The sequence below is a fragment of the Seriola aureovittata genome, chromosome 6 (genome assembly GCF_021018895.1).
Source record: "Seriola aureovittata isolate HTS-2021-v1 ecotype China chromosome 6, ASM2101889v1, whole genome shotgun sequence".
Lineage (NCBI taxonomy): Eukaryota > Metazoa > Chordata > Actinopteri > Carangiformes > Carangidae > Seriola > Seriola aureovittata.
Genome location: NC_079369.1, coordinates 11,866,266 through 11,893,624, shown reverse-complemented (window position 1 = coordinate 11,893,624; position 27,359 = coordinate 11,866,266). Strand labels below are relative to the sequence as shown.

Here is a 27,359-nt window from a genome sequence, read left to right as displayed (position 1 = left end):
TATGTCTTTTATATAACAGTTATGTTTTGTTTTCATTGGCTAACTGGATATCACAGGCCTGTAGGGTGTTTTATTTGTTTCGTTGGTGACATTTATACTACTTATATTTGTGTATTTGTACTTTAAGCTTCTTACTTGTACACGACTACATTTCACAGGGAAATATTCCACTACATTTATCTGCCAACTTTAATTACTAGTTACTTTGCAAGTTCAGATTTCACATACAAAACATAACCTGCTGATAAAATTATGTATAGATTAAACAACCCATTTGTATATAAAGTACTTAAACTTAATATAATAGAGGTAACAACAATATAGTGATAAATAAGGAGCCTTCTAGCAGAATTATGTACTTTTACTTAAGTAAAAGAGTTTAAATGCAAGGCTTTTACTTGTAGTGGAACATTTTTTCATTGGGCCACATTAATGAAGTAATGCCCTCAGTATTTTGGGGGGTTGTATAATAGCACCAGTATACAAAAGAAACCCTCTTGCACCAGGGTGGCCAGACAGAAAAAGCTACATATAGTAAACATGTAGACAACAGAACAAATAATTATATTTTATAAAAACAACAGACAGTATATATCATATACTGTATGTATATGATATATACCGGGACGTAGGCCACCTCAGACTTATGATACTTAGTTTTAATTTAACAATTTTAAGGCCAATAGATAGGCCAATAAAGGTTTCCTTGTTCCTCTACCAGATTTTTATTTCTGATAGAGTGGAGTGTGCTTTGAAACAACATTTGCACCTTCATGCTGTGAAATGAAATTTACAGAAATATAACTGAATGGTAACATGAAATATGAGAAATACAAATAATTAAATGAAATTAGTTTTAGGGGAAACGTTTTGGCTGACGTTTGAATGAGTAAAGTGTGCACTCCCAGGCCACAGTCCCGACTGATCCCGGTCGTGGAGGTCCAGTGCCAGGTTTTTCAGCGGCCCCTGTCTGTGTCTGGCAGCAGCGCAGCATGAAAGCAGTGGGAAACAGAAACACTATGGCTGCCACTCTGTCTCTTACTCAGGTAACACTGTCTTACAACTCAAATCTAACGACTGCAAACCTTTTCTGACCATGCTCTGTTCGGGGGACATTTGATCAGTGTTAGTGAATCAGGGCAGGCAGGAAGGAGGCATTATCTCGACCCTCGTCCCTCTTTTGGGGAAGTTAAGTCCTGCTGTGACTGGGAAAAGTTTCTGCCTAATCTCTTTGGGGACTGCGTAAGGGCGTAGCTAGCTAGCATGCTAGCTAACAGCTAGTTTGTGTGCAGTGTTGGGCTGTTTTAGAGCCGCTTTATCAAACTTGAGATAAGCCTTGTAGCCTTACTTGGCTTCCTTTCGGTTTGGGAGTCTATATAATTACAAATTGTGCTGCCTCGGTTTGCTGCAGGCTAGTTGGTCCTGGTCTAAGAGATGTTAACGCGAGACACCCATGTGTGGCTCTATTGTGGCTTTCCTGTCATCTTTCTGCTAGTTCAACCTCTGCTAACATTGTTTTCCGCCATAAATTAGTTAATCAAGTTACAAACATAAAACATAAATAGTCTACGTTGGTAATTTTCTTGCTGCTTGCTATATGGTTAGACTGAATAACCAACCTGTTTATGGCTATTATTAGAAGTAAACAGGCTCCACAGACTGGGTTAGTGTTTTCCCTGTGACCTTTTTATATAGTGTACAACAACGTTAACTGTATGTTAGCTGCTGTGGTTGTTTGGTGTCCATAATGTTAACAGAAAAAAGGCTCCAAATAGTGTTAATAGTTGTTTTGCAACCAATAAGAGGAAGTAAACTTGAGTTTCAAATAGCCATCTCTGCTGTCATAAAATGTCAGTCTGTCGTAGCTACGTTAAATACCACAATATGTGTGGGAATGGGTTTGTTTTGCACAATAAATAAGTTATTTAGCAGTCAGCAGCCAGGTCTAATAAGTAGGTTACAGTTTCAGACTTTTCACCTGAGCCACTGTGGCCTCTGTCAACAGAGCAGACATCTTTATCTCTCTCAGATGAGTTTAAAAACCCTGAGCTGATATCCCTGTGTTGTGAGAGTTCATTGGTTTGCCAGACTGCAATGCTTGTTTTAGGTGCTGTCAGCTTTTCCACCTGATCATCCTCACACTCACCTACTGTTTGGTGTTGGTAGTGACATTAATGTGTTTTATTGCCATGGGTGGATTAGGGAGTTGAAATTTCTCGAACAAACTAGAGTGGCCTGTCACCTCCTGCACTGTAATGTATCTTGCTATCTGCTGCAGTTTTGTATGGGCTAGCTGGGGAATGATTGAGGGGTGTTTTTTCAATGCTCAATTAAAGAGTCACCAGTACAATGACCACAGTGTTACAGCCGCCAACAGTTCCAGGCACACTATTGTGTGTCACAGAAAAAAAGTTGCATTGGCCAGAGAAAGATAAGTGTGTGTGAACAGTTATCTCGCTGAAAATTGGCAGTTGACAGAGCTGACAAATGACTACACTGATCAAAGGCTGTGTTTTCCTTGCGTGTCGTCTTCTGTGCCCGCGCTATGTGTATAAGTCTGTAACAAGACTGACGTCCATCCAGATCTTTACAGATATTTTTTCTTCTTGCCCGTGTTTTACAGTTGCCGTTGAATTTGCATGTCTCTGGAGAAATTCAAAGACAGTTTCGCCCACTAGTTGAATGGACACTCCCCAGTTGATTCACAGTTCAAACAGTTACTGTCAACTTCTTTCCTCCTTCGCTGCACCTGTCAATTTGAAAGCACAACAACAGATTGTCAGTTTCAGCTATATGAAGAAGGAAATGCTGATTCTTTTCCTGTTCAGCCCAGCAGTGGACAATCGTATTAACAGAGGAAAGAGGGTTGTTCAGGGAGGATGTGACAGAAGGCCAAATTAACTGTTGTCTGTAGAGTGACGCCCTGCTATAACTGTCTAAAGATGACCATCAGTAGCCTTGGGAAGTGTAGCCTATATCCTGACGACAGACACACAAGTCATTACTCCCTCTGCGTACAATTCAGCAGAAACCTTATGTGTCACTCTGACTCATACTAGTCCACTGTATGGTGTAAGAGAGTATACTACTCAAAAAATTTTACTTTTACTGCCCCAGATAAAGTGTTTTATGAAGCAAAAATGAAAAATATCTGTTCCATCTGTAAAATGTGCCTGCTGTTTTATATAATTGTAAACTAAATGTATTTTGGTGTCGGGCTGTTTGTTGATCAAAACAAGCATTTAGCGCTCTTCACCTACAGCTCTGGGAAATTGTACTGGGCTTGTTTCACAATTTTGCGCCATTTTAAATCTTAAACGATTCAATGAAGAATAATAAAAAAAAAAATTATAGACTGGTTATTCCAGCCTTAATCTGGCATTGTTACAATACTGTCATGCCTGGAGTTGTCATAATGTCTCATCCTACCTGAACTGTAGGTCAGCATTCGTAAACTGTTTATGTTTTGGGAAAAACTAAGATACTCAATAGTAAACAGGTCGGTAAAAATAATTCAGAATTTTAACATGTTGGTTATAGTTTGTGTGTCTGCCTTCTCCATCTGTCTCGTTTTTTTTTTTTTGATTTTGACAGCTTTCCTGGCTTAGTGGATGACACACTTACTGTAACCAGCAAACACTTGTTGATCATTTGAGCTTGTACACTGAATCTACAGAATTGAGAAAGCTTTTTAAGTATTAGTTCATTCTGTCTCAGATTATTTTAAGTGTTACTTTAAAGGGATTTGATAAGTTTCCTGCACAAACCTAACATGAATATTTGAGCAGTGACAACTGCAGTTACAGTGTGTGTAAGTGTATAAATATGGTAAAAAATCATCTGTTCAGTCAAACTGTTTTTAATGTGGAATTGTTTTCTTCTTCCTCAATAGCTCTCCAGTGGAAATCCCATCTATGACAAATACTATCGACAGGTATGCGAATATATTTATCCAAAAACAAAAAAATAATGATTATTGAGCTCAGATCATGGTATCCTTTATAAAATAGTTTGTCTTTCACGTTGCTTACAACATGTGCACAGTATATCATCAACTAGTGAGCCCATTGATATTGTCTGATGTAGTAATTTTAAGTTGATTTAACTCACTGCATTGTGCTTTAAATTGCTCTGGGTTAGACCTGACTGAAACACAAAAAAAGATCAAAAGAGAAGTACATGAATTTAGATGTTAGATTGTTTTTGGGTGTACTAATCCTTAAACTTTAAAACCAGCTTTATCTGCAATAATGAAATGTAGTGTTGCAGTGAGCAGTGATCTCTTCTCTCTGCTACCAGTTCCAGTCTCTTTGTCCAGTAAAGGAAGTATCTATGAATTAATAATGCTTCCCTTTGCCCAATGTGTCAGGTGGGCTCACTGTGAGCCTCATGAAAGAGTTGTAACAGATCCAATACCAAGCTAATAGACTGCTGAGGAAATAGCTTTGGTTTATAATCAGTATTGATTCAAGTACTGAGAGACTGCCCTACCCCACAGGGCAATTCTCACAGTTTTCATTTGTTCCTTATTTGCTTCTCTCTTTTTGCTTGAGCTTTCTCCAGTCCAAACACTGTGTTGTGACCCACATCATTTGACCTATGTTAGCAGCACAGCTGAATGAAATGTGCTCTAATGACTGTATATTTAGGCTTGTGTGTCTGTATCTGTGTTTGTGTGAAGGTTGATCCGACTGGCAGTGGGCGGGTGGCGGCAGCCGACGCAGCTCTGTTCCTGAAGAGGTCGGGCTTGGCAGACCTGGTCCTGGGGAAGGTGAAAAAAAGAGTCACATTATCACAGAAGCAACACCTCTCTGCTGTCTTTGCATGATTAAATGTGTACACCGTGTGTGTCTCCATAGATCTGGGATTTGGCAGACTCTGAACGTAAAGGTTCTCTTAACAAACAGGTACAAATGCCTACATCATACAACATCATAATGGATTTGCTTTTTTATATGCATCAAGTGTACATGATCGCTAGGTTTACGCCACATACTGCACCTGTGTTCCCTTCAGCAATTCTTCATTGCGTTGCGGTTGGTAGCCTGTGCTCAAAATGGCCTGGAGGTGGCACTCAAGAGCCTTAATGTGGCTGTTCCTCCCCCCAAATTTGTAAGTATGCAACTACACACTGCAACACAGGCTCTGTCCAGGCTGTAAATGCTGCTGCTGTTCATTTGATGTTACCTTTTAGATAGAGTATACAAGACACTCAGAAGTGCTGGGATTAAATTCTGTTTTTCTCTATCTCACTGCCATCTTGCTTAAACATATGACTATATATTCTGAATGACTTAATTCTGAATATTCTGTAGCTAGGATTAACTGAGGTTTGTTGATCTCCAGCATGACACAAGCAGCCCGCTGTTAGCAGGAGGAGTGGCTGTTGACATACCCTGGGTTGTCAAGGTAAGGCACTGGCAAGTTTGTTATCTTTTTTTTGTCCAAGTGTGAGGTACTGATCTATGTTTATTTATATTTTGCCTCGATATCTTTGTCTTTCTCATAAGTTGACCACAACAGAAGCTTTCCTTGATAACAGTGTGTGTCAGTTACATTCAGCCAGTGTCTGTACTCTTTGTTCATAACCATTTACCAGAAACACTGGTAAAACTTTAAATGAAAGCGTCTTATGTGAGACAAAAACACACACACACACACACACACACACACACACACACACACACACACACACACACACACGTTATAATGATTTATTTTCACAGCTGACAGGCCTGAATTTCTCTGTGGCCTGTTGAACTTTGTGGAGACTTGACTTGTTACTGTATCGTTCTTCAACAAACATAGCCTCTTTTTTTTTTACAGTAACTGCCTCAGGGATACTACAAATTGAGTTTGAATCTTCAGCCTCAAATCATTGTACATCTGTTTTGTTTTGTTTTTTTTGTTTGTTTTTTTCCAGCCTGAGGAGAAGATGAAGTTTGACTCAATCTTTGACAGTCTGGGTCCAGTAGGAGGGATGCTAACAGGGGACAAGGTTAAGCCCGTCCTGCTTAACTCCAAGCTGCCAGTGGACATCCTCGGCAGGGTATGATCCTCTAACAGGGAACTTATGTATGAGTTTAATCTGTTGACAAAGTGGCAAAACTATAGAGAGGAATCCTGTGAGTTTGAAAATAACAGAAGTGCAACATGATTTGTTAACAATTTGTGCAGGTGCATTTCATTAAAACATCCCACATCAAACCAAAAAGTGGCAAATAATAGACTGTTACTTGACATTGTCTATACACTGTTACACAATGTTTTTCATATGTAAGAGTTTAAATGACAACAAATGAACAACACAATGCAGGAAGTAAAAAAAAAAAAAAAAAAAAAGGATGTGAAATCAAGAATCAGCAGGGTAGAAAATAAAATCAGAGAGGAAGTGAGAATCTGTAGTGAGTCAGGGCTTTCAGGGACACTTCTTGTGTATATCATAGTTTTGTAATGATGCATGCTTAATATTTATGTGTTGTTGTGATGTCTATGTGTTGAAGGTGTGGGAACTCAGTGACCTTGACAGAGATGGCATGTTGGACAAAGATGAGTTTTCTGTGGTAAGATATGATCTAAGAAACCACAGAGATTACAGTTACATTCTGCTTTTGGTTTCAATTTATGTTTTCACTGTACTGATATATTCATATCTGTACTGTGTTCCCTCAGTATATTCAAGCACTGATCTTCCAAGCATCTATTTGATTTGAATGTTTCTTAATTGATTTCTTATTTTTGTGTGTGTTATTGAATTATAAATAAAGTCTTGGAGACTGTTACAAGTTGTGAAAATTGTTTCCATAGATCTGAATGGAACAAATTCAAGACACATGGAAGAAGTGTGAAGTCTAAGTAACTTCAGAATTGTTTGTTGGTAATTGTCTTTTATCACTGATTTTTTGTTGTCCTTTCCCAGGCCATGTATTTGGTGTACAGAGCTCTCGAGGGGGAGCCCGTTCCCATGTCCCTTCCACCTCCCCTGGTTCCACCCTCCAAGAGGAAAAAACCCTCGGTGCCTCCTGTGATGCCCCTGTTACCCTCGCCCCCCTCCGTCAAAGACAGTCGCTCCTCCCATGCTGGCTCTAAGACAATGCCCCACCCCTCTAAACCCGCCCCAGCTCCTGTCCCAGCACCAGCAGCTGCCCCTGTGAGTACAGGACGCCTCTCTCCTGTGCATGTAGTACCTGAAAAGCTTTTGGATGTTTTATGTTTTACTACCACATAGCTGCAACACCAAACATTTAAAATGATTTCAAACTGGCTAGTTCAGTGTGTTTTTCAAAAGAACAAGACGAGAGGGAGCTTGAAGGTAAGTGCATTTTAGGATTGAGTTAGTAATATGTCACCGTCATAGGTTGTATGAAATCCCACCTGTACTTATGAAGTAAATACAGTGGTAGTTTAAAACCTGTTGTGTTCTCTGTGCAGTGGGTGGTGTCGCCAGCAGACAAAGCCAAGTACGATGAGATCTTCAACAAGACTGACGGTGATATGGACGGTTTGGTGTCTGGACCTGAAGTCAGAGATATCTTCCTCAAGACTGGGTTGCCCTCTGCCACGCTCGCACGTATCTGGTAAGAAACGGCAGCAAAGTTCCCTCTCAGCTCCCCTGCCTGTTAATGAAAGGGAAGAAACTGCAGGAAAAGCAAGATGGCTCCCTCTATCAGGACAGACAGACATGGAATAGATTTTATGTGGTCAGAGTAGACAGAAATAACAACAGTAACAGTACACAATGGAGACAGAGTGACATTGTCAAATTTGTTGGCATTAGACTTGACAAATCATGTGCTGTGTTTTAAATGTCTACATTAAATAAACAGAAAATTTCACTAAACCAAAGGTTGAAGTCGAAAAATAAACCAAAAAGCATGAGTTATAGAGATGACTGGATAATAATGACTGGTCGGTGCCTTAATTCCCTAGACCCACAGGATGCCCCTAGTGCCTGTGATTATTAATCTAAAGATAATATATAGAGTGGACAAACACCGTCTGTTAAGCTACAACGGTGCAGTACTAAGTGACAGATAATAACATCAGTTTTCATAACACTGCAGTGTATGTTGTCACATCCGACCAGTAGACTATCACACCAAATTGATTTTTTTCTTCTCACGGCTGATTAGCTTCTGTCCTGTTGTGACTGTTCTGTGTGTTGGCGTCTATAACTGCTGAACATGAAGATCAGCCAGGCAATCAAAAATAGTCTTTGCCTGAGGTATAAATCAATATTCTCTTATGTAACCTCGGTCTGTTTGTTCTCAGGGAGCTTTGTGACATTGGAGACATCGGGAAACTCACCCGAGAGCAGTTTGCCCTGGCGCTTCATCTAATTAATCAGAAGCTGACTAAAGGCCTGGACCCTCCACAGAACCTCTCCCCAGAGATGATTCCTCCATCCGACAAACAAAATATCAAACAGGTGAGTCGCTCCCAGCATTCATGTCAATGATAAATAATTAGGGATGTGTGGATCTGTTTTCCTCATTACATGAGACTGATGATACAGAAAGTGGGTGTGTTTTTGTAATAAAAAAGAAAACCTGATTTAGGAAGGATGCATCCCTAATAATGAGACCGATGATGTTAATTAGAACAAAAGACCAGCTCGTAGTAGTAACAGTAGCCGTAGTAGTTACAATAGTTGTAACCAGAATGATGAAACTAAAAATAAGTTGAGTAAATGTATGAATTACTGCGTGTTTTTAAACAGCAGCCTGAAATTGCTTGTTTACACTGTAGTTGTATTTACAGGAAGGCATCTTGCATTATTTTTCCATTTTAAAGCACAAAAAATAAAATGTTTTTTGCCTCATGTTCATGTTTTGTATATTACCATTTGAATGTAATCACTACTGACTTATATATTATTTATATATTTATAAATTCAGTTTGTTTTATTTTTGACTTGCATTTTTCTGTCTTTCTCCTGTATTTGTTTTGGATTTTTTGTAGCTTGCAGCTGTGTCTGTCTTTTCCTCTCTATGCAGAAGCTTGTTGTTTTTCCCTCCGTGTTGCTCTTTACATTTTTTACATTTTGTCTACTTCACATGTGCAGTGGGACAATCCTGAGTGAGTGTGTGATAGTTTACTGACCTGGGTGCATCTCATTACTTATAACAGACTGCCTCTCTTTGTCAGCTCTTTTAATTGTATCCACATTTCTGTTTCTTTTTGGCTTTTTCACACAGTTCGCTCTCAACAAATTGAAATCACATTTTACATTGGTATTTGTCCCTGAGGCTGACAAGAGCAGAGGTTGCTGTTAGAAGTGTTCTGGACTGCACTGACGGCACCACATCTTGCCTGTAGATGCAAAAAAGGCTTGAAATTTGTTTGATTTATCTTGTAAAATAGAGAGAGATTAGTATCTGCCCAGTATCACTACCCTTGAGCCTCTGTGCTTCCCATTCCTGCCAGTTGTGTCTCCATCACTGGCTTTCAATGTAGTTTTTGCAAAGCCATCAGTGTTGCTCTGTTGTTCATCTGTTTGTGCTGTGTTTGTGGTTTTTTTCTTTTAGACTTTAATATATCCCAAGTATTCAAGATTTTTCATCCACATAATGAGTAACTTTGCTGTTCTCTCTAGTGTTACAAAATCTATTTTCCATATGTGATGAGAGGTAATTCTTAGCCTAGAGTAGATGTAGTTCACCATCATGATGGTACCTCTATCTTTTAATTGTCCTCTGCCTTGCTTCCTCTCCAGAACAATGTGGTAAACCTGGCAGCTGACTTCTCAGCCATCAAGGAGCTGGACTCTCTCAGCAATGAGATTGTTGAACTACAAAGGTAACCTTTTTGTTCTCATATTTAATTAAAAATGGTAAACGCCATGCATATTCATGCTGATGCCATATAGGTGCAGGTTATGACACTGTTTGGAACAAGTTGTAGCCTAAAGATGGTCTGTATTTGTTTAGAGTTTTTATTGTTGTTGTTGTTGTTGTTGTTGTTATAGTTATATGTTCATCATCCTGCCTAATAGATGATAAGATATGTAAAGTTTTTGGCCGCTGTGTCCTTTAAATGTTGTCAAATAATTAATAATCAATCAATAAATAATCATAATAATTTGTTTTTAGTGTGAGGCCCAGCATTTATGAATCTATTCCTGGAAAAAGATCTGGGAAATATCTTTTAGTGTAACATTGTGAATTTGTAACATGGTACATTCTTGCTGTAAAAGCTTTCTGCTTTCAGAACAAGTGACTGTACAGTATCTTAGTATCCTGTACTGACCAGCAGGAGGCGTTGTTTCCCTCAAACTGGGGATTTATTTGTGGTGTTTGTGTGGTGTAGTGCAGATGGGAGGTTGCTGATCACCTATGAAAAGTCATTTTTCTACACAATCTCATAAATGTGAATTTGTGAGGTTATTTGTTCTGCTCAAATATATTCTATATATTTGGAAAGGTTGAGGTGATTTATACTCACTGCTGGTCCCAGTTAAGGTTGGTACGTGTGAGTTTAATACTAGCTCTAGTATACATGTTTAGTACAAGAATGTGTCACTCTCACTATCTCAGACTTCCTTTGAACACTCACACCCACAGCTGAATAAATAAACATGTTTTGGCTGAAGGGCATGAAACACAGCAGATGGCTAAAAATCTGAGTTATGTAGCTGCTGTTTGACAGTGAGGTGGAAGAGGGAGAGTGATGGATAGAATATGCAATATACAACGCACTTCATGTATTCACCTACCCTTGCGTTTTCTTGGTCTAAAACATCAAGCAAAAAATATCTTTAAATTGCTAAGCAATTTCATGTTCATTTAACATTTAACTTCTGTATTTTTATTTGGACAGAGAGCACCTGCTCATGCTCCAAAATCATCTTTAATGCCAAAGTACTTCAGTAACAGATGTGGCATTTGTGTTCTTCTTTTTGACGGTTCACTGTGTTTCATTCGGGCTTCCTCCTTGTTTTAAGAGTAGATGCAAATATATTTTTGCATACCTTTTTTTATTTATAATCTCAGTTTCGCTAAGGGATGGTTATCAGTATCGGTTGATGTGGTTTCAATTTTCATAACTTAACACAATTTAGCTTCCCTGTTCATGAAAGCTGAGAGTGAGAAGTGAGAAAATGGCCTTCCACCCCACCCCCACCTTTATATATGTACACACACACACACACACACACACACACACACACACAAACAAACAGACTCACAGACTCACATGCTAGACAGCTGTTCTGAGGTAGGAAGCAGAGGTAAGGAATACCGATAGACGTGGAAACTAGTTGGAGAGCAGAGCAGAGCTTCAGACAGGCAGCAGATAAAGAGGAAGGATGATTCATGTTTGTCATTGCTTCAAACTGTGGCAGCAACCTCCTGCTCAAGATGAGGAGGTTGGTGAGGATGACGATGGGTAAGAAGAGATCTGGAGTGATGCTCAGCTTGAGTTGACTGTAGGTTTGCTGAAGGAGGATGTGCTGTCACCGGGGGAATTATGCATTTTGATGTAAGAGGAGCGAGAGAATGTGAAAATAGATGTTTGAAAGTTTTGATGTTATTTTTAGTCAGCTCTGAAATGGATGGCAAAGGATAAGTAGTTTTTAAGGTTGATGCGTGAACAGAAATAGCAAGAGTGCTGTGTTATGTATAATTTTTACAGAACTTTTACTAAACCTTTACATTTTGTGTGCACAGATACTCTTTTTCAGAGTTTACACAATAATAGAAAATGTGTTATTTGTAAATCCTATTTCAAAATTACATGAATAGATACAGGAGGCTGACCAAGTAGAATAAGAATCACTTTAAAAATTAAATGAATTGAAATACCAGTACATAACAGTATTTTTCCCACATGAATTCAGTTTTATTGAAAATCACATTTAAATCAAAGTCAGTCAGGAAACATGTTTGTCATGGTTTTCCTCAATGTTGTTGGTGCTGTTCCTCTACATTTTATACTGTTGTACATTTGTTATACATACCCATAATATAATATAATAATAATGTTGAAGAAAACAAGAGTTGAAAATCTTAGTTAATATTTAGATAATTATGTGAACGAGATCCAACACAATTCAATGTTGGATATCCATATCTGGTAAAAAGGGAACCCCTATTTCTGTATTATAGTTTTATTTGTTGCTAAAATTGCCACTCTGATCATTAAACCTTATAATTAATAATGACTGATAAATCTGGGTGTCTTACACAATATCAGCATCATGATAGTAACACAATAAGTACAGCACAACTTTGAATAGAGTTGAATATCACGAGTTTCTGGTGAACCTTTTCATTAATCGTAATTGTGAAAAATAAAATGTACATTAGAGTACTAGGTACTCTAGTAGGTACTTACTTACCCCCCAAATCCCCCCCCCCCCCCCCCGTCTCTCTCTGGCTGGGTGGATGAAATAGTGAAGTAGAGAGGATGAGCACACAGGCAGCATAAATCATCGATGTAGTGTTTTGGCTCATCATCACTCTTCCCTCCTCCCTCTCCTCCTCCCTCCATCCTCAAGGCAGCCATCTGCTTCTCACTCTTCATCTCCCACACATTTGACTGAGCAAGCACATGCTCAGTTTTTCCCAACACACACCCTCATCACGCTCACAGTGCTGTACATCCACAGCCCCGAAGTCTCACACGCACTTACTCTTCGTATCGTGTCACACATACACGCAAACACACCTGCTATAGCTGCAGGCGTTCAAGCTGCTCTCCATACAGTGGAGTTGTGAGTTCAGGGCATCATGGTTGTTCAGGGAGAGGAGGTGGTGGTGGTGGTTCAGGGGCAGGGTGAAGAAGGCTCAGCGGAGAACTGGCTGGGTGGGCTGGGAGTACCAGGTCTACCATCTTTGTCTTTGGTGGCTAAATACTCCTGTCTGTTGTGCTGGACCCCCAGGGAGAAGAGCTCTGTGGAAGAGGAGATCAAGGAGAAGGAGGAGGCCATCAGAGAGCGCAGCGGCGAAGTGCAGGTAAGGTATCATTGTCTTTGTATGTCTATGAGTTTGTGCCTGTTCTCAGAGCAATGGACACACAGAGAAAGAGGGTTCTGTGGGCAGACAGAATCGATGGCATGGTTGTGTAGATGTTTAAGAGGGAGACTGCTATTATGCTTTCTTGTTTTGATGATCAGTGTCTTTCACAGGAACATTGATGCTTTCTGCTGCTTAAATAAAAATACAGGTCAGATAAAACAGACTGTAAGAGCCGTAGGAGCTAAAGCAGTTTTTCACTTTTGTTGTGATTAATATACTGGTGGAGGAGATCAATAATACATTTGGCCAGCAGCCTCAGACGCTTGTTCAGGAACACATTTAGGCTTTCTCAGAGACAGAGAGGGTGGTGTCCTTGTGTAGGTTTGTCTGCCTCCTCTGAGCCTGAGAAATGGGCTCTATTTTGGGAGCTGATGGTTTAAAGGGCTAGTCTGCTCCGCTTCTGGAATTTAGTCTGATGTGAATATGGGTCTCAGGGGAGTCTCATGCTGATGTAGCTGAATTTCTTAACTGCACTGCAAGGAAGCCTAGAGCGGTTTTGGCTATTTATACTGTATTGTGTTTTCGGAGTGTGTGTTTATTCCTGGACATTACATATTGTATGCTTTGGTAGTCATGATTTGCCACTACCCCTGCTCAGACTCTACACTATAACTTTCTCTGCAGTGTTGCTCAAAGGTTGAGAATGTATTTGTTGCACTTGCGCATCTACTCAGTGGTAAATTGCATTCTCATGGTAGACGTTTAAATCGCACAAATCTACTACTTCGTATTAATTTTGAACTTGTGAACTACTGTTACTCTAAAATTGTTGAGGAATGTCTGTTTCACTAATGGCATAAAGAAATTCAGTGGAAGGAATTTTTAAAGTTTATTTATTATTATTTATTTATTTATTTATTATTATTTATTAGAGTAGGAGTGAGAGAGAGACAGGAAAGCAGGGGTGTGAGAAAGAGAGGGGATGACATGCAGCAAAGGGCCGTGGTGGATTTGAACCCAGGCTGCTGCCGTAAGGAGTCCTTAAAAAAATAAACAAAAAGCACAAGAAAACATTAGCCCTTGTGTTCATTGTGTATATTGGCTGACAAATAGCTATGGTGGAGCCTGCTGAAAAGTTATTGTTCATATATTGGACCCGTGAAGCAGGTATTTCTGATATTAGCCAGTGTTGTAAAGACTTCACTTTCAGCTACAAAGCACAGCTGCTGCTGAAAGGAATCTCACTGACTTTAGTTAGTGAACCGATGAGTCAGTTCTAGTGTGAAATTCACTTAATTCTAAGCATCTGCCCTCTTTTAGTTTTGCTTTTTTTGAGTCCACAGTAGAGAGAAACAGAAAGTGTGGGTAGATGGGAGGAATGAATAAAAGGAAGGTTTCCTGCCAGAATTGATCCAAAGACATGGAGTATGTGGTGTTCTGGTAGACTAGAGGGCACTAGAGACCAATAGATTACCATAATTTAGTCATTCTGGTTGTCTGAGACACCGAGACAAGAGACATCTAGACTGCCAGAATTCCTTCAGTGCAGTCACATTCTCAGAGTTCGGTTTTGATTTTGTTTTGACCAAACGTTTGTTTATTTGTTTTGTCTATGGAAGGACACACAACAACATGCTAATTTCCTTGTCATCCCTTTGCTTTTATCGCTACAGGACTTACAACATGACGTGGCGAAGGAGAGCGAGGAGTTGCAGCGGCTCCAAGCTCAGCGTCAGAAGGTCCAGGAAGCCTTGGAGGAGCTGGACCAACAGAAGGGCTCCTTGGAGGAGCAGCTAACTCACATCCGCCAACAGACCAACCAGGAGACACAACTGGTAGGTCTTGCGAGGTTTTCTTTTCACTAAGTGACTCTGCTTCACTTATATCAATACTGGAAATCTATGTAATTAAAGAAATGGCTGACAACTGGTAGAGAACATCACATTTAATTGATTACATAATCCAATCACGACTCATATGGCGAGTCATATGACTTCCACTTTTTTTCATAATGGTTACATCTACCACAGATTTCATCGCTGCAGTCGGAGCATGAGGAGCAGGAACAGAGGATATGTCAGTATGAGGAGGAGCTAGTTCAGGCGCGAGAGGAACTCCTCGCTCTGCAGGAGGAGAGCAGGAGGCTGCAGGAGAAGGTCCAGGCTGCTCAGGAGCAGCTGACACCTCTGCAAGAGTCTGTGCGAGACTCCTTCACACAAGTTGCACAGGTTAGTTTGTGTGCATCTCTGTCATGCTCATAAATAGTCCCTTCTCCATAGAAAGTATTTCAATCATTTATTGTTCTCTATGTCATTTAACCTCTCCATCTCTCCGCTCTCTTAGGTTCAACAGAAACTGAACGACCTTCAGGTAGAGGAAAGGTCAGTGACTGCCCAGCTCAGCTGGAAGAGAGCCCTGGAGGACAGTTCTCCTGTGATGGTCAATGGATCATCAGGCCCTACAGCAGAGCTGCACCAGGTGGACCCTTTCCAGCAGGACCTCTTCCAGGAGGACCAGCCTAAAGAGCTGAAGGTGGAAGAAACAGCTGCTGTCTCCAATCTTCAGAAAGAACATTCAGAACCAAAAGAGAAAGAAGTGAATGAAAAAGAAGAAGAAGAAGAAGAGAAGGAGGCAGAGAGTCCAAATACTCTAGAAGAGGAAAAGCCGAAACCTGATCCCTTGGATGATCTCTATACTAGTCTAGCCTCCTCAGATATGTACAATAGTCTGGCGACCATTGCCAAGCCACGGGACAACACTGTTAGGGTAATAAATATACTTGCCTCAATTGTCAGTCCTTTCACTTTAATGAACATAGCCAGGGTAATGTCCTACTACATTTGTGCTCTGTTATTGGATTTTTTATTTGACATTGATACTATAAAAACATCACAGTGCCACAAAAATATAATATATGTTTTGTTTAGCACCCACCAAGCATGCAGGGACAGCGGATTTAATTTGTATTTGGTGTAATCACAGTTTTGTAAGAAAACAAGAATTGCACCATATGTTAAATATGTGTGTGTATGTGTATATATATAATATACAGTATATAATGCATACATTTTTGCTTGTTCTTCATTTCCTCTCATGTCTCCAGGAACAAAGTAGCCCTGACATCTCCTCAGAAGTTGCAGATGATGCAGATGAGTCGTCTAAAGAGAGCCCACCAGAGGTAAAGACCCTGAATTACTGAAGTGTACCTGTCTTTTCCTGCTTCCCTGAGTTACTGTGGATTGTCATTTGGCTGAATAACAAAGCTCATTTTACACCAAGGACCTTTATTATTGGCGCAGTATCCCTGTGTCAGGGTGTTTATACAAAACACAGGCTTTAGTTTGTAGGCCATCTTTTCCATTACTGCACCTGCAGGCTGTAACACTGACAAAAAAAAAAACTGACCATATTGTGATAGGATCACACATGCCATGATGCCTGTCAACATGTTGACACTCCATCCCATGAGTACTCAGTAATCATTACTACATTACTCCATCAGTGCTCAGTACTCATGGGACGGACCCCCCATCTTAATCTGCTATTGCAGTGACAAAATCTGTCCACAGACAGACAGACAGATGATCACCTCTGTGGTAGTTCCCGCCACAGTAGATGTCTCCAAGACCACATTTTGCCATGATCACACACACACACACACACACACACACACACACACACACACACACACACAAGGTGAAAACAATACCAGCCACGTTCTCACGGCTGATAAAATAAAGAGTGAATGTGTCTTCCTTAGTGTGATCATGTGTCAACAGATCTAAATGCAGGTATTCATGCCTCAAAAAGCACATGATGGATGCAATGGGATCAGACCTGATCTTTCAGAGGTTTTTAAAAACGCATTAATTTAAATGTGTAGCGGGGACAGTGTACACATCATTTACTGTAGTGTGTAATTTAGTCATTGTTCCCTGTAACTGTTTAACAGGTTGCTTCACCAGAGAGAGAGAGCAAACAGGAGCCAGCAGAGTCCCCAGAAACCACCTCCACCTCGTTACCAGTCGGCCCCATGCCGCCGCAGACCAGCCCGCCCTCCCTACCTGAGATGGACTTCTTCCATTCAGACCCCTTTACTGACCGTAAGTCCCCACAAACATATTAACTTTAGTTAACAGTATGTTTTTCAGTTTAATATTGAATATTTAAGTTAAATAAATGCTCAGTGCCTTAAAAATGCCATCATTGTCTGAGTAAAGATGTTTTTTTCTTTTCTAGACGATCCATTCAAAGATGATCCATTTGGAAAAGCAGATACTGCAGGTAATTTCTCCAAGTCTTACCCCTACTTGAAAGTGATGAACAGACGAACTAATATCTCTCATGTAAAACAAATCTCAAACAAAGATATCATTATCTGCTGTATTTAATGTTTCCTCTGTCTAGTGAGCACTGATGCTGAATTATCAAATGTTCATGTTCTGTATCTGCTTCTGTTTGGTTTAATCAGATCCATTTGGAGGAGATCCGTTTAAAGGGACCGATCCTTTTGCTGCAGACTCTTTCTTCACACAGACCTCCAGCGCCCCCTTTTCCTCAGAGGACCCTTTCTCTGCCTCAGCAGACCCATTTGGTACCACTACTGGCATGCCAGAACCAGACCTGTTTGCAGGCAAGATGAATGAAGCAGCAGCTGCACCAGCAGCAGGTCCCGATCCCTTTACCTCCAAACCTACCAATCCAGCTTCAGCAACCAAGGATCCATTCAGCTCCACAGGGAACAACATGGCTGAGTCTGACCCTTTTGGAGGTAAAGTCAACGCCATGGCAGAGGCAGATCCTTTTGGTTCTCAGGACGGAGAGACAGATCCCTTCAGCTACTCAGCAGCCAGCTCTGATCTGGCAGTGGTGAGTAATTGTTCTATAACAACTGGTCATAATGTACTCAAACAAATTAATTTTTTTAGGTGTTGTTAATGTAAGTAATAAGACAACAACAATTAAACATCAGTTATGAATGGTTTATGATACTGGTAAAGGTTTTTTTTTTTATAAACATGGCAGTTAAAAGGTCCATAGTTTTAATAGTAACCAGTGGGACAAAATTATAATATTTCATGATCCAGTCAAACTCTTTACGTTTTATGCAAATATACTTATATATAATTTTATACAATATTTATATTGTCAAAAAAACTTGATTTAAAATAAACGGAATGAAGCTTCAAAGGACCAGTTGTAGGATTTTTGGGGATCTATTGGCAGAAATTGAATATGATATTCAGAATTATGTTTTAATTAGTGTATAATCACCTGAAACTAAGAATCCCTGTGTTTTCATTGGCTTAGAATCAGCCCTTCACATCTGCATAGGGAGGGGGTCCTCTTTCATGGAACCTGCCATGTTGCACCGCAATGTTTCTACAGTAGCCCAGAACTGACAAACCGAGCACTGGCTCTAGAGAGGACCTGCCCGAAGACCATGTAGCGTCTCCTACAGGCTTGGAAAGGGAGGGGTGAGGGGAGGGGTATTCAGTTGGTTAAAATATGCAACCTCACCGCTAGATGCCACTAAATCGTACACACTGGTTCTTTAAATCATTTGAATTTTAAGTTGCTCAGAGTGTTAAATTATTATTGTATTAAAATGACAGGAAGTAATAATAATTAATAAGTTTCTTATTAGTATTTGTAGTATTGTAGTAATAGCGGTACAGAGTACTGTTTAATCTGTCTGTTTGATTTTGTATTGGTTTGTCTGTAACTTTGTATGCTGCCATCTTGTCCAGGTCTGTTGAGCAAAAGAGTAACTAAAAGAAATGAAAAGTGATATTAACAAATTTATTTCATTTAATCAAGTCAGTATAGACTTTAAAACAAGACAAATAAAATGAAATACTGTGATTCCTGCAGTTTTTACAAAGTGTGACTTTAGTGAATAAAATTGGAGCCAGAGTAGTGTTGGTTTTATTTTTGTGTGATGTACATTTATTTTTTATGTTCTATTTTTAGAAGGACACTGCAGCAACCAATGACCCCTTCGCTCCAGGTGGTACTACAGTGAGCGCCAGCTCAGATCCAGGTATGACTTGTGGCATGGCGCCATCATCTGGGGCTACAGGCCACTGCAGCTTTTCAAAATGAAAATAGGGAACATATTACATTATACAGCATATTGTATTTACAGAGTTTGTGTGAATGTTGCCAAATTCATACACTCAGTCATTTTGTGCTCATGTGTTTCAGATCCGTTTGCTGCTGTGTTTGGTAATGAATCATTTGGAGGGGGCTTTGCAGATTTCAGTGCCTTGACGAAGGTAATTTTCAGATCAGTGGAGTTGTTCACGTCCTGTATTTCACATACACAGTGCTGAAATGACTCTCAGTACGTGAGAGAAACAGTTAATATCAAGCTATTAATAGCTGTATAAATTGGTGCAACAGAGTGAACTCACTTCTGCCATAAAACCAAAGCATGAATTGACTCAAGCAGGAAGAGTGCATGTGAGTTGGTGAGTGTGTTGTGGTTTTTGGGAGGAAACAGTTAGTGGAAATCATTCATTTCAGACAACGTGCAACAATATGTCATGTGTAGCATTCTAAATGATTGGAAATACCACTGTACAGTGACAGTTGTGTTCTGCAAATGCTGCATATATTAACTATTTATGCACTCTTATCAGATTATTTTTGCATTATAATTCCCAACCACAAAAGCTCTGTGTAAACATGCCCTGTAGTTACTGTATGGTACAGTGAAAGTCTCAATTATATGGCACAATATGCTCATAACTGTTGTGATGCATTATTGTTTTTATGGCCTCACACTGGCGTCAGCTTTGGCTGGAGGCATTATGTTTTCAGGATGTCAGTCCATCCCATTCTCATGAATGTGATATCTTAGGAACCCATTGAGGGAATTTTTCAATTTTGGTACAAACGTTCACTTAAACTCAAGGATGAACTGATAAGGTTTTGGTGGTCGAAGGTTAAGGTCACTGTGACCTCAGAAATTACGTTTTTGTCCATAACTCAAGAGTTCATACTCTTATTATTACATAATTTAATGCAAATTTCAATAGGATAAAATGATGAAATTACATTTTATATCCAAAAGGTCGATTGTCAGCTTCACTGTGACATCATAATGTTCTGCGAAAATACTTGTTCAATGCAACTCAGGAAGTGGAGATAGTGACCATATTTCCTGCTACTTGAATGGCTAGTGGAGGCATTCAACCGCAAGGCAGTAATTCTTTGTTTTTCTGTTTCTGCAAATATGGATTTGATTTGCTGTGAACCTTCTGTTTCAGTCAAATGGTGCTGACCAGTTTGGTATCAACAATAAGAACCTGTTCCAGGAAGAGAGTCAGTCTGCCAGCCCTGACGTGCCCCCTGCCCTGCCCCCAAAAACGGGTACACCAACTAGACCACCCCCTCCACCTCCAGGTCAGTACTTGTTACTTTTAGTTTGCACATCTCCTGAACTGTTGTCAAACGTGTTGCTATCAGACATTTGGGGATGTATTAACAGTGTGTGTAAGTTATTTTGAATAAAACCTTTCTGTATACATCTGCCTGTCTGTGCCTCACCTGTCCAGGTAAGAAATCGTCCATCTCCAGAACAGAGTCCTCTGAGTCCTTCCATCGACGAGGGCACTTCCTCCCACAGCTTTCAGGAGACTTCTCCTCTACTTCCTCCTCGCCTTCCCTGCCTGCCAAGGATCCTTTAGCCGACCCCTTCGCCCCCTCCTCCCCTCCTCGTCACAACGTACGGGAAACTGACCGATTTGCCAGCTTTGACAAAGTGAGCACCTCCCTCTCGCCCTCTCCCTCACCTCTACCTGACTCTCAATAGACATCCCCTCCTCTCTTTTTTTTCTGCTATTAAATCACATCTGGTTGTTCAGTAAGGTAACAACCACCGAGCAAATCAGGCCAGCTTTATAAATCGCTCCATCCACTGCCAGTAAAAAGTCCCAAAGAAGTGAACTAATGCGCTTATGTAAAGTATCATATAGTAGCACAGTTTCTTGATCCTACATTCCTGTTTATTTGATAACTTCATTTTTTGAACAAAGCTGATAAGAGCTATTAAATCTTCTATTTTTGACTTTGTTTTTCTTGCATACTGTCTGCTGCTGGTGTATATTTTAGCTCTTTATTATGAATGCTACATTTGCTTGCCTTGTAAAAATTTTTTACACTTGAAATTATTTTTTGTTACTGATTTATAATAGGATTGCACTTAATTTAAGCCCCTATGATTGAGGTTGCACTGTCTTACTTTATGAAGAAATGTACAGAAATGTCATCATAGAAATTACAGATATATAAATATATTGCCTCTGTAACATATTAGCAGTTACAGACACAAGTTCTGTTATAAGTTAATTACACGTCTATATTTATGATACCAAATCCCTCGTAATGGTTGGCAGTGAATGGAGAGATGAGAGGCTGCTTGTATTTGGCTTTCGTTCACCATCCCAACTCAGCACACTGACACTACATCCTGTGCATGTGAAGGCGTGTGGAAAAAAGTGTTATTCCAAAATATCATGCTGTTGGAAGGTTTTTTTCATAAAACACATTTTGTACACCTTTTTAACTTTGAAATTGCGACTCAGGTAAAATTTTAAATTGCCGTTGGTGTAAACTGGTTATTCTGGGTCCCACCAGTAACTGGGCACAACTGTGAAAGACTACATCAGTAGATCTTGACTGAAAGATGCGGAGTAGTGCCTGCTGCCTAAAAACTTGAAGTTTCATGAAGCTATCATTATTTTACGAACTCAGTGACAAAATATGCTCCACAAAAAATCTGTAGCGACTAGGCTAGACTGCAAATGCCTTTTTGATGCTGCATTTCATAAATTCCTCTCACAAGGAACAGCATACTTGTTGTAATGATCCATTAAAAATATAAAAGAAGCCAATTTAACACTGTTGGAAAATTAGTCATTGTGGATTGGTCTGAACTTGGGTTGAACCACTCTGTCAAGAATAAATTGCTAACCATATAAAAATTATGTCAGCTCTTCGCTATCTAATACGGCATAGAAATGTACTGTCACGCTGTGAATTTGGGATGGATGACTCATCAAAAGACAGTGTTGATTCTAGTGCCTCTTCCGTTACATGACTGCACCTGCATGTCCCTGTTGAACCCTGACCTGCACGCACTAACTGTGTGTTTGATTGGCTGGCTCTCATTCACTCATACCATTGCCTTTGCCATTCCTCAAATCAGTGTTTTGTTTTGTTTTTTTTCCCCCCCTTTACAAATGCTGCTATTTATTTATCCATTTATCCCTCTATCATCCATCTGTTCATCCATTCATCCCTTCATTCACCAGTTCACTCAGCCCTTGTCTGGTCAGCAGTATGTTGTGGAGAAACAGATCACCTGTATTCTCTCTGTGTCTTTACACCTCTGTCAAAGAAGTTAAATAAAGAGTTGAATCAAGGGCACCATCTCTGGCTTCTATGTGCATCCACAACATCACTTTCTGCAAATGCCTGAGCTTTAAAGGACCAAAGTTTTTGCAATTTCAGTTCATTTATCATAAATTGTGACCGTACCTTGAATTATAGCTGACCATTTTCCAAAGCCTGCTTTAAATTTAAGATTATTTCCGACCTTTCAAGCAGCCTACCTTTGATTTTCAGTTCTGTAATTTCTGTAACTTTCACAATGATAAAGGTAGATACGTTATTAATCGTGATTGATTAATTTCAAACAACTTTCATGCCTATGCAAGAAGAACATGACACATGACATTTTTATTTAATTATTTTTCATGTTCCATTTCTGAACGAAACGGCTACATGGAAAACAGGCAAATGCTTTGAATAATCTAGTGTGCTTTGGAAAATGTCTGGCAGTAACATACATTTAGAGGATTTGCACTAAATGGGCCAAATCTTGCAAAAACAACCAGAGTAGTCCTCTCAAGTGTTTTGACAAGATCCTAGTAAGGAAGGTAAAGATAATGATAACAAACATGTGAAGGGTTTTCTTTATAATTCAGGAATAAAAAGCATAATTTCTCCTGCTAAGTGCTTCATTAATGTCTGATTTCATTCATATTCAAAAGTATCAGTGAGATATATCTTCTAAAATTGATAAATGCATGTCCTCTGCTAAATCCATCACGTTTCTTAGATGTTCTCATGCATGTTTTGCATTCTGCATCCTGAAATCATCAACGTCATCATCGTTGCTTACTTTTCCTTTGCATGGGTGAAAACACACTAGATGACCTTTGATGTCTCTGTCTGTCATTCAAAGTGAATAATGAACCTGTTGACTCTGTGTCTGGTCTGTAATGTTTAACCAGTGTGGCGAGTTCCTTCTCGGTGTCATGAACTGTTTAAAAGGATGTGACGTTGGTAACATAACTTGCATTTATCATCAGTGTTGATATGGGCTTTCATGCTTTTTACCCCCATCTCAGTCTGCCTGCCTTTATCCCGCTCACGTGCCTCCAAACAGTTTGTATCGTCACATGCCTGAGAGGCAAAGACTGTCACTCTCTTCATGGTCATCTTTGATCCAGGAGCTTTGTTGTCTGTTGATCGTAAATGTCAGTTCAGGCACTTGCAGATGTGACACTGTGTTGACTGTTTATTAAAACCCCTCACAAATTTTGTGGCCACTTTATAATTCTATTGCAGTCAATAGAAATATTTTAAGCCTAGAGCCAGAAAAGGGGGGGGGCGGCAATACAGCTTTTCACTGCGACCCAGACCATCATGGCAGGTGTTATCAGCTGATTTGAACTTATTACAAATGTATCGGTATGTGTTGGCTGATAAGCAATAACAAAGTCTCCCAGTTAGGGGCTAAAATGTGAACCAATTAACTGAAACATCCTTGGTTTTGATTCCAGCCAGGAACCTTTGTTGCTCTTTCCTGGCAAAAAACACAAAACCTTAAAATAATCAACACAAAAAATAAATTCCAGGAAATGGCAAACATGTGTTTCATAATTAGGAAATGCGTCATTATTTCAAAGTTTGTCCACTGGAGACCTCCGACAAGTTTGTTGGTCAATTTTTAAAATGTCCAGTCAGTACATTCATTACAATTCTCAAATAACCAAATGAATTATTATAGAAAATGTTTATTTATGTTGTGTAATTATGCTAGAAAAAAGTGACTGATATATACACAGTACTCTTATCTAAATTTTGTATATTGAGATCAGCTATTGTTCCCATACTGACATGAAAAAAAAATCATTACCTCTTGATATTTTTTGTGTAATAATTAATGCTACAGGGCTAAACACAATCAGCAACGCTTTAAGTTTGTAATACTACACCCCTGAAATTATTATCCAGGTATTGCTGGTATTAGGAGTTATCTGTTTTCAACAGGCTCTAGACGCCAGTTTTCATCTTTAAGAATTTGTTAACTGCATACATGTGTCTTTGTTTGTGTGTCTCCTTTCTTTTTGCGTTTGTGTATTCTTTCCTTCCCTTTGTGTGTGTGTGTGTGTGTGTGTGTGTGTGTGTGTGTGTGTGTGTGTGTGTGTGTTTTCTCTGTTCGTGGAGCAGTATCCAACAGAGGAAGACATGATAGAGTGGGCAAAGCGCGAGAGCGAGCGAGAGGAAAAGGAGCGACTCGCAAGGCTCACCCAGCAGGAACAAGAAGACCTGGAGCTGGCCATCGCTCTCAGCAAGTCTGAACTCTCCTGAGGACATTGTTTCCCCCCTCCTCCACTGGCCTGGCCTGGCCTGGCCCGGCCCGGCAAGGCTTGCCATGGCACAGCACAGCCTGGTCCAGCCCAGAAAGCACCAAAGCAAAGTGGGGACTGTATAGGACTGATTCAGCAACATCTGCTGACCCCATGAAGAGACTTTCTTAGAATAAACCCATCTCTGAATATTTCAGCCCCCCCACCCCCCAAGCTGTGTTCACTGTTCACTGGCATTGCAGTATCGTGTTTTTCCATCCTGTTGGTCTCTGTGGTCTTCGTTTGGAGGAGAGGATTGGGGTGAAGTATATGGATTGTTTAAATGAAATGCAGTGAAAATGGATTTAGAGATCGTCAAGTGTTAAGATCACCATGATCTGTTGATTTTTAACACCAGGCTGCAAATGCCACACTAACTCTCCAGAATGTAATTTATTTGAAACTAGGTTGAAATGGCCTTGTCTTTATCCACTAACCAAACTCACTACACTTTATTAAGTCTCAGCTCTCTCTAGCTTCTAAATTCATATTGAGGATTTCTTGAGATTTTATTAGTGAATGATAGACATGCCAAAAATGTGCAGGTTTTCTTCCAGTAAACTGTTAATACATGAAATGTTAGGATTTGAAGGTGCTGTAACAAAATCTAGGCATGTATCTTTAATATTGTCCTTTTCAAATGGAGTGACCATGTACTTCTCCAGTCCTGTATGATGGCAGAGAGCCCGTGAGATTTTCCCTTTTCTTTTTTCTTTCTTTTTTAATTTGAGGACAGGGTGACAGAATTCAACATTTCTACATGTTTAACTGGAAGTTACCAGTCCTCTGATATGTGAAATGCATGTGCTGATTTATACTAAAATTGAACAAATCCATCACAGCTGCCTCACTCAGCTTCACAATACTTAAACTTCTTTTGAATTTAAGTAGTGCAAAGCCTTTCCCTGCATCTGTTTTGTCTATGTTAGAAAATTTATTTTTTTGGGAGACACTGAAAGGAGTGAAACGACATCCATGATATGTAATAACTACATATTAATTTGCAGACACACTACAACAGATTGCACAAAACGATATTCAGTGTCTAAGATTTAGATAATGCCTAAAAAATGTCCTCAAGCAGTAAATATCCATGTCACAAATTTCACACCAGGTCCCATTTTAAAGTGTGCTACCATTGGTGCTTCTTTTGTTAGCATTTGTACGGACCTCTTTTTAGTTTTCCAGGATGTTTTCTGGGAGATGCTTCCCCTCTGCAGAGGCGAACTGGATTTCAAAGTCTTACACAAAGTCAGTAAAAATTGATTAGTGTCTCTGCGTTTTTGGTGGAGCACTTTCTGTCTGTGCACGTCAGGCTCTGTGGTCATTTAACTTGCAAAAAGGCTGCTGTTGCACTGTCATCCTAGGGAGGGCTCAACTGAGAGCACAACATTTTGACATCTCTTACTGTTCTGACTTTCATTTTTTCTGTTTCTGTGTAGAGTGAGCAGCGTCATCTAGTTCCCTCTTCTCATGTTTTAGCAGTTTACTGTCTCTGGTTGATGCAGCACTTCCTACTGAGTGCAGTCTCTCATATTGCAGTTCACATGTATACAGGAGAACCAGAGTCGCCCGTCTGTTCGTCACCTTCACAGCTGAGTCTCTTGGCGTACTACAGTTAATAGATTAATTCTCTCGCAGTTAAAGGCCTCCAGACACAGTACTGTCATTTGTACAGACTTTGAATTTTACAAATTAAGAACCACTTATGTTTCTAGGCTTACCCCTAAAGGCTTTTTAAACTCAAGCTAATTGTATTTTATTTTGTATTTTCTAATGTGTAATAAAAATCATTATTGGGAGGTTTGGCCAGAATATGTAATGCATTTAATTGAAACAGAATAAATATTAAACATGTCGTTTTGCAGTTTGTGCTTTTTTTTTTTTTTTTTGGTTGTTTTTTTATGGTTTTGTCTTCAACGGCTAGTGGTTATGAAACAGTACATTATGAAAATACTACCATTGGGAAAGAGAACATCCTTGTTGTCATTTCAGTTTGGAGTTTGAAAAGACATGTACATTTACCAGAGAGGGTCTAGTTGAGTTGCATTATGGGAAAGGTAGGATCCGGTACTTTTGGGCTTGACTCGTAGCTGTCAGGATAACTTTGCTGCTTCCATTTTGTTTTTGTTTTATTTGTCTTTTGTAGGTACCCCAAATATTAAATTGCTGGAATGCCCCTTTAAGTAGAAATATTTAAGTATTATCATTAAACATTAAACTTTAAGCACCAAAATAAAAGTGCTCATTATATAGAATCGCCCTTTTCCACAACTACATATATATGTAACCATATACCATATATGGTTACATGTATACATGTATTTTCCACTTGTTAACAGCTCACAGGGATTATACTATTACTATATTATATTATTCAAAGCAATGAGAAACATCAACATAGTCTAAAAATTTGAATCTATTATAAGTTACCTCAAATACAGCCTACTTCACAATGAATTACAATATATATTATCACACATTATTGTATATTATACTTTTCCTAATAAATCATTTTCTAAAATTGGTTAAATAATTTGTTGTTTCTTGACCTTGGAAGCATCAGTTAGCACAATATCTTACCACGATGTCCATTTAGAGGCTGCAGCTTTCAGTCACATCACATGATCTTCATCAGTGGATGGAGTTTGCCCAGGAAATGTCCAAATTTCCTTCTTAGCATTTTATGAATAGTTTC

General features: G+C 39.5%; 1 protein-coding gene across 1 annotated transcript; it reads left to right on the top strand.

Moving 5' to 3' along the window:
• Window positions 1-990: 990 nt before the first annotated feature.
• eps15 (epidermal growth factor receptor pathway substrate 15) lies at window positions 991-26,519 on the top strand. Its single transcript, XM_056378440.1, has 25 exons — window positions 991-1,046; window positions 3,893-3,934; window positions 4,682-4,771; window positions 4,860-4,907; window positions 5,017-5,112; window positions 5,347-5,409; window positions 5,924-6,049; window positions 6,504-6,563; window positions 6,920-7,150; window positions 7,432-7,577; window positions 8,272-8,428; window positions 9,716-9,798; window positions 12,881-12,953; window positions 14,630-14,791; window positions 14,987-15,184; window positions 15,300-15,722; window positions 16,060-16,134; window positions 16,909-17,059; window positions 17,196-17,240; window positions 17,428-17,825; window positions 18,930-18,999; window positions 19,164-19,234; window positions 20,231-20,366; window positions 20,519-20,724; window positions 24,483-26,519. Exons 1-25 carry the CDS (start codon window positions 993-995, stop codon window positions 24,621-24,623), a joined length of 3,345 nt encoding a protein of 1,114 aa, XP_056234415.1. The 5' UTR covers window positions 991-992; the 3' UTR covers window positions 24,624-26,519.
• The last annotated feature ends 840 nt before the right edge of the window (window positions 26,520-27,359 follow it).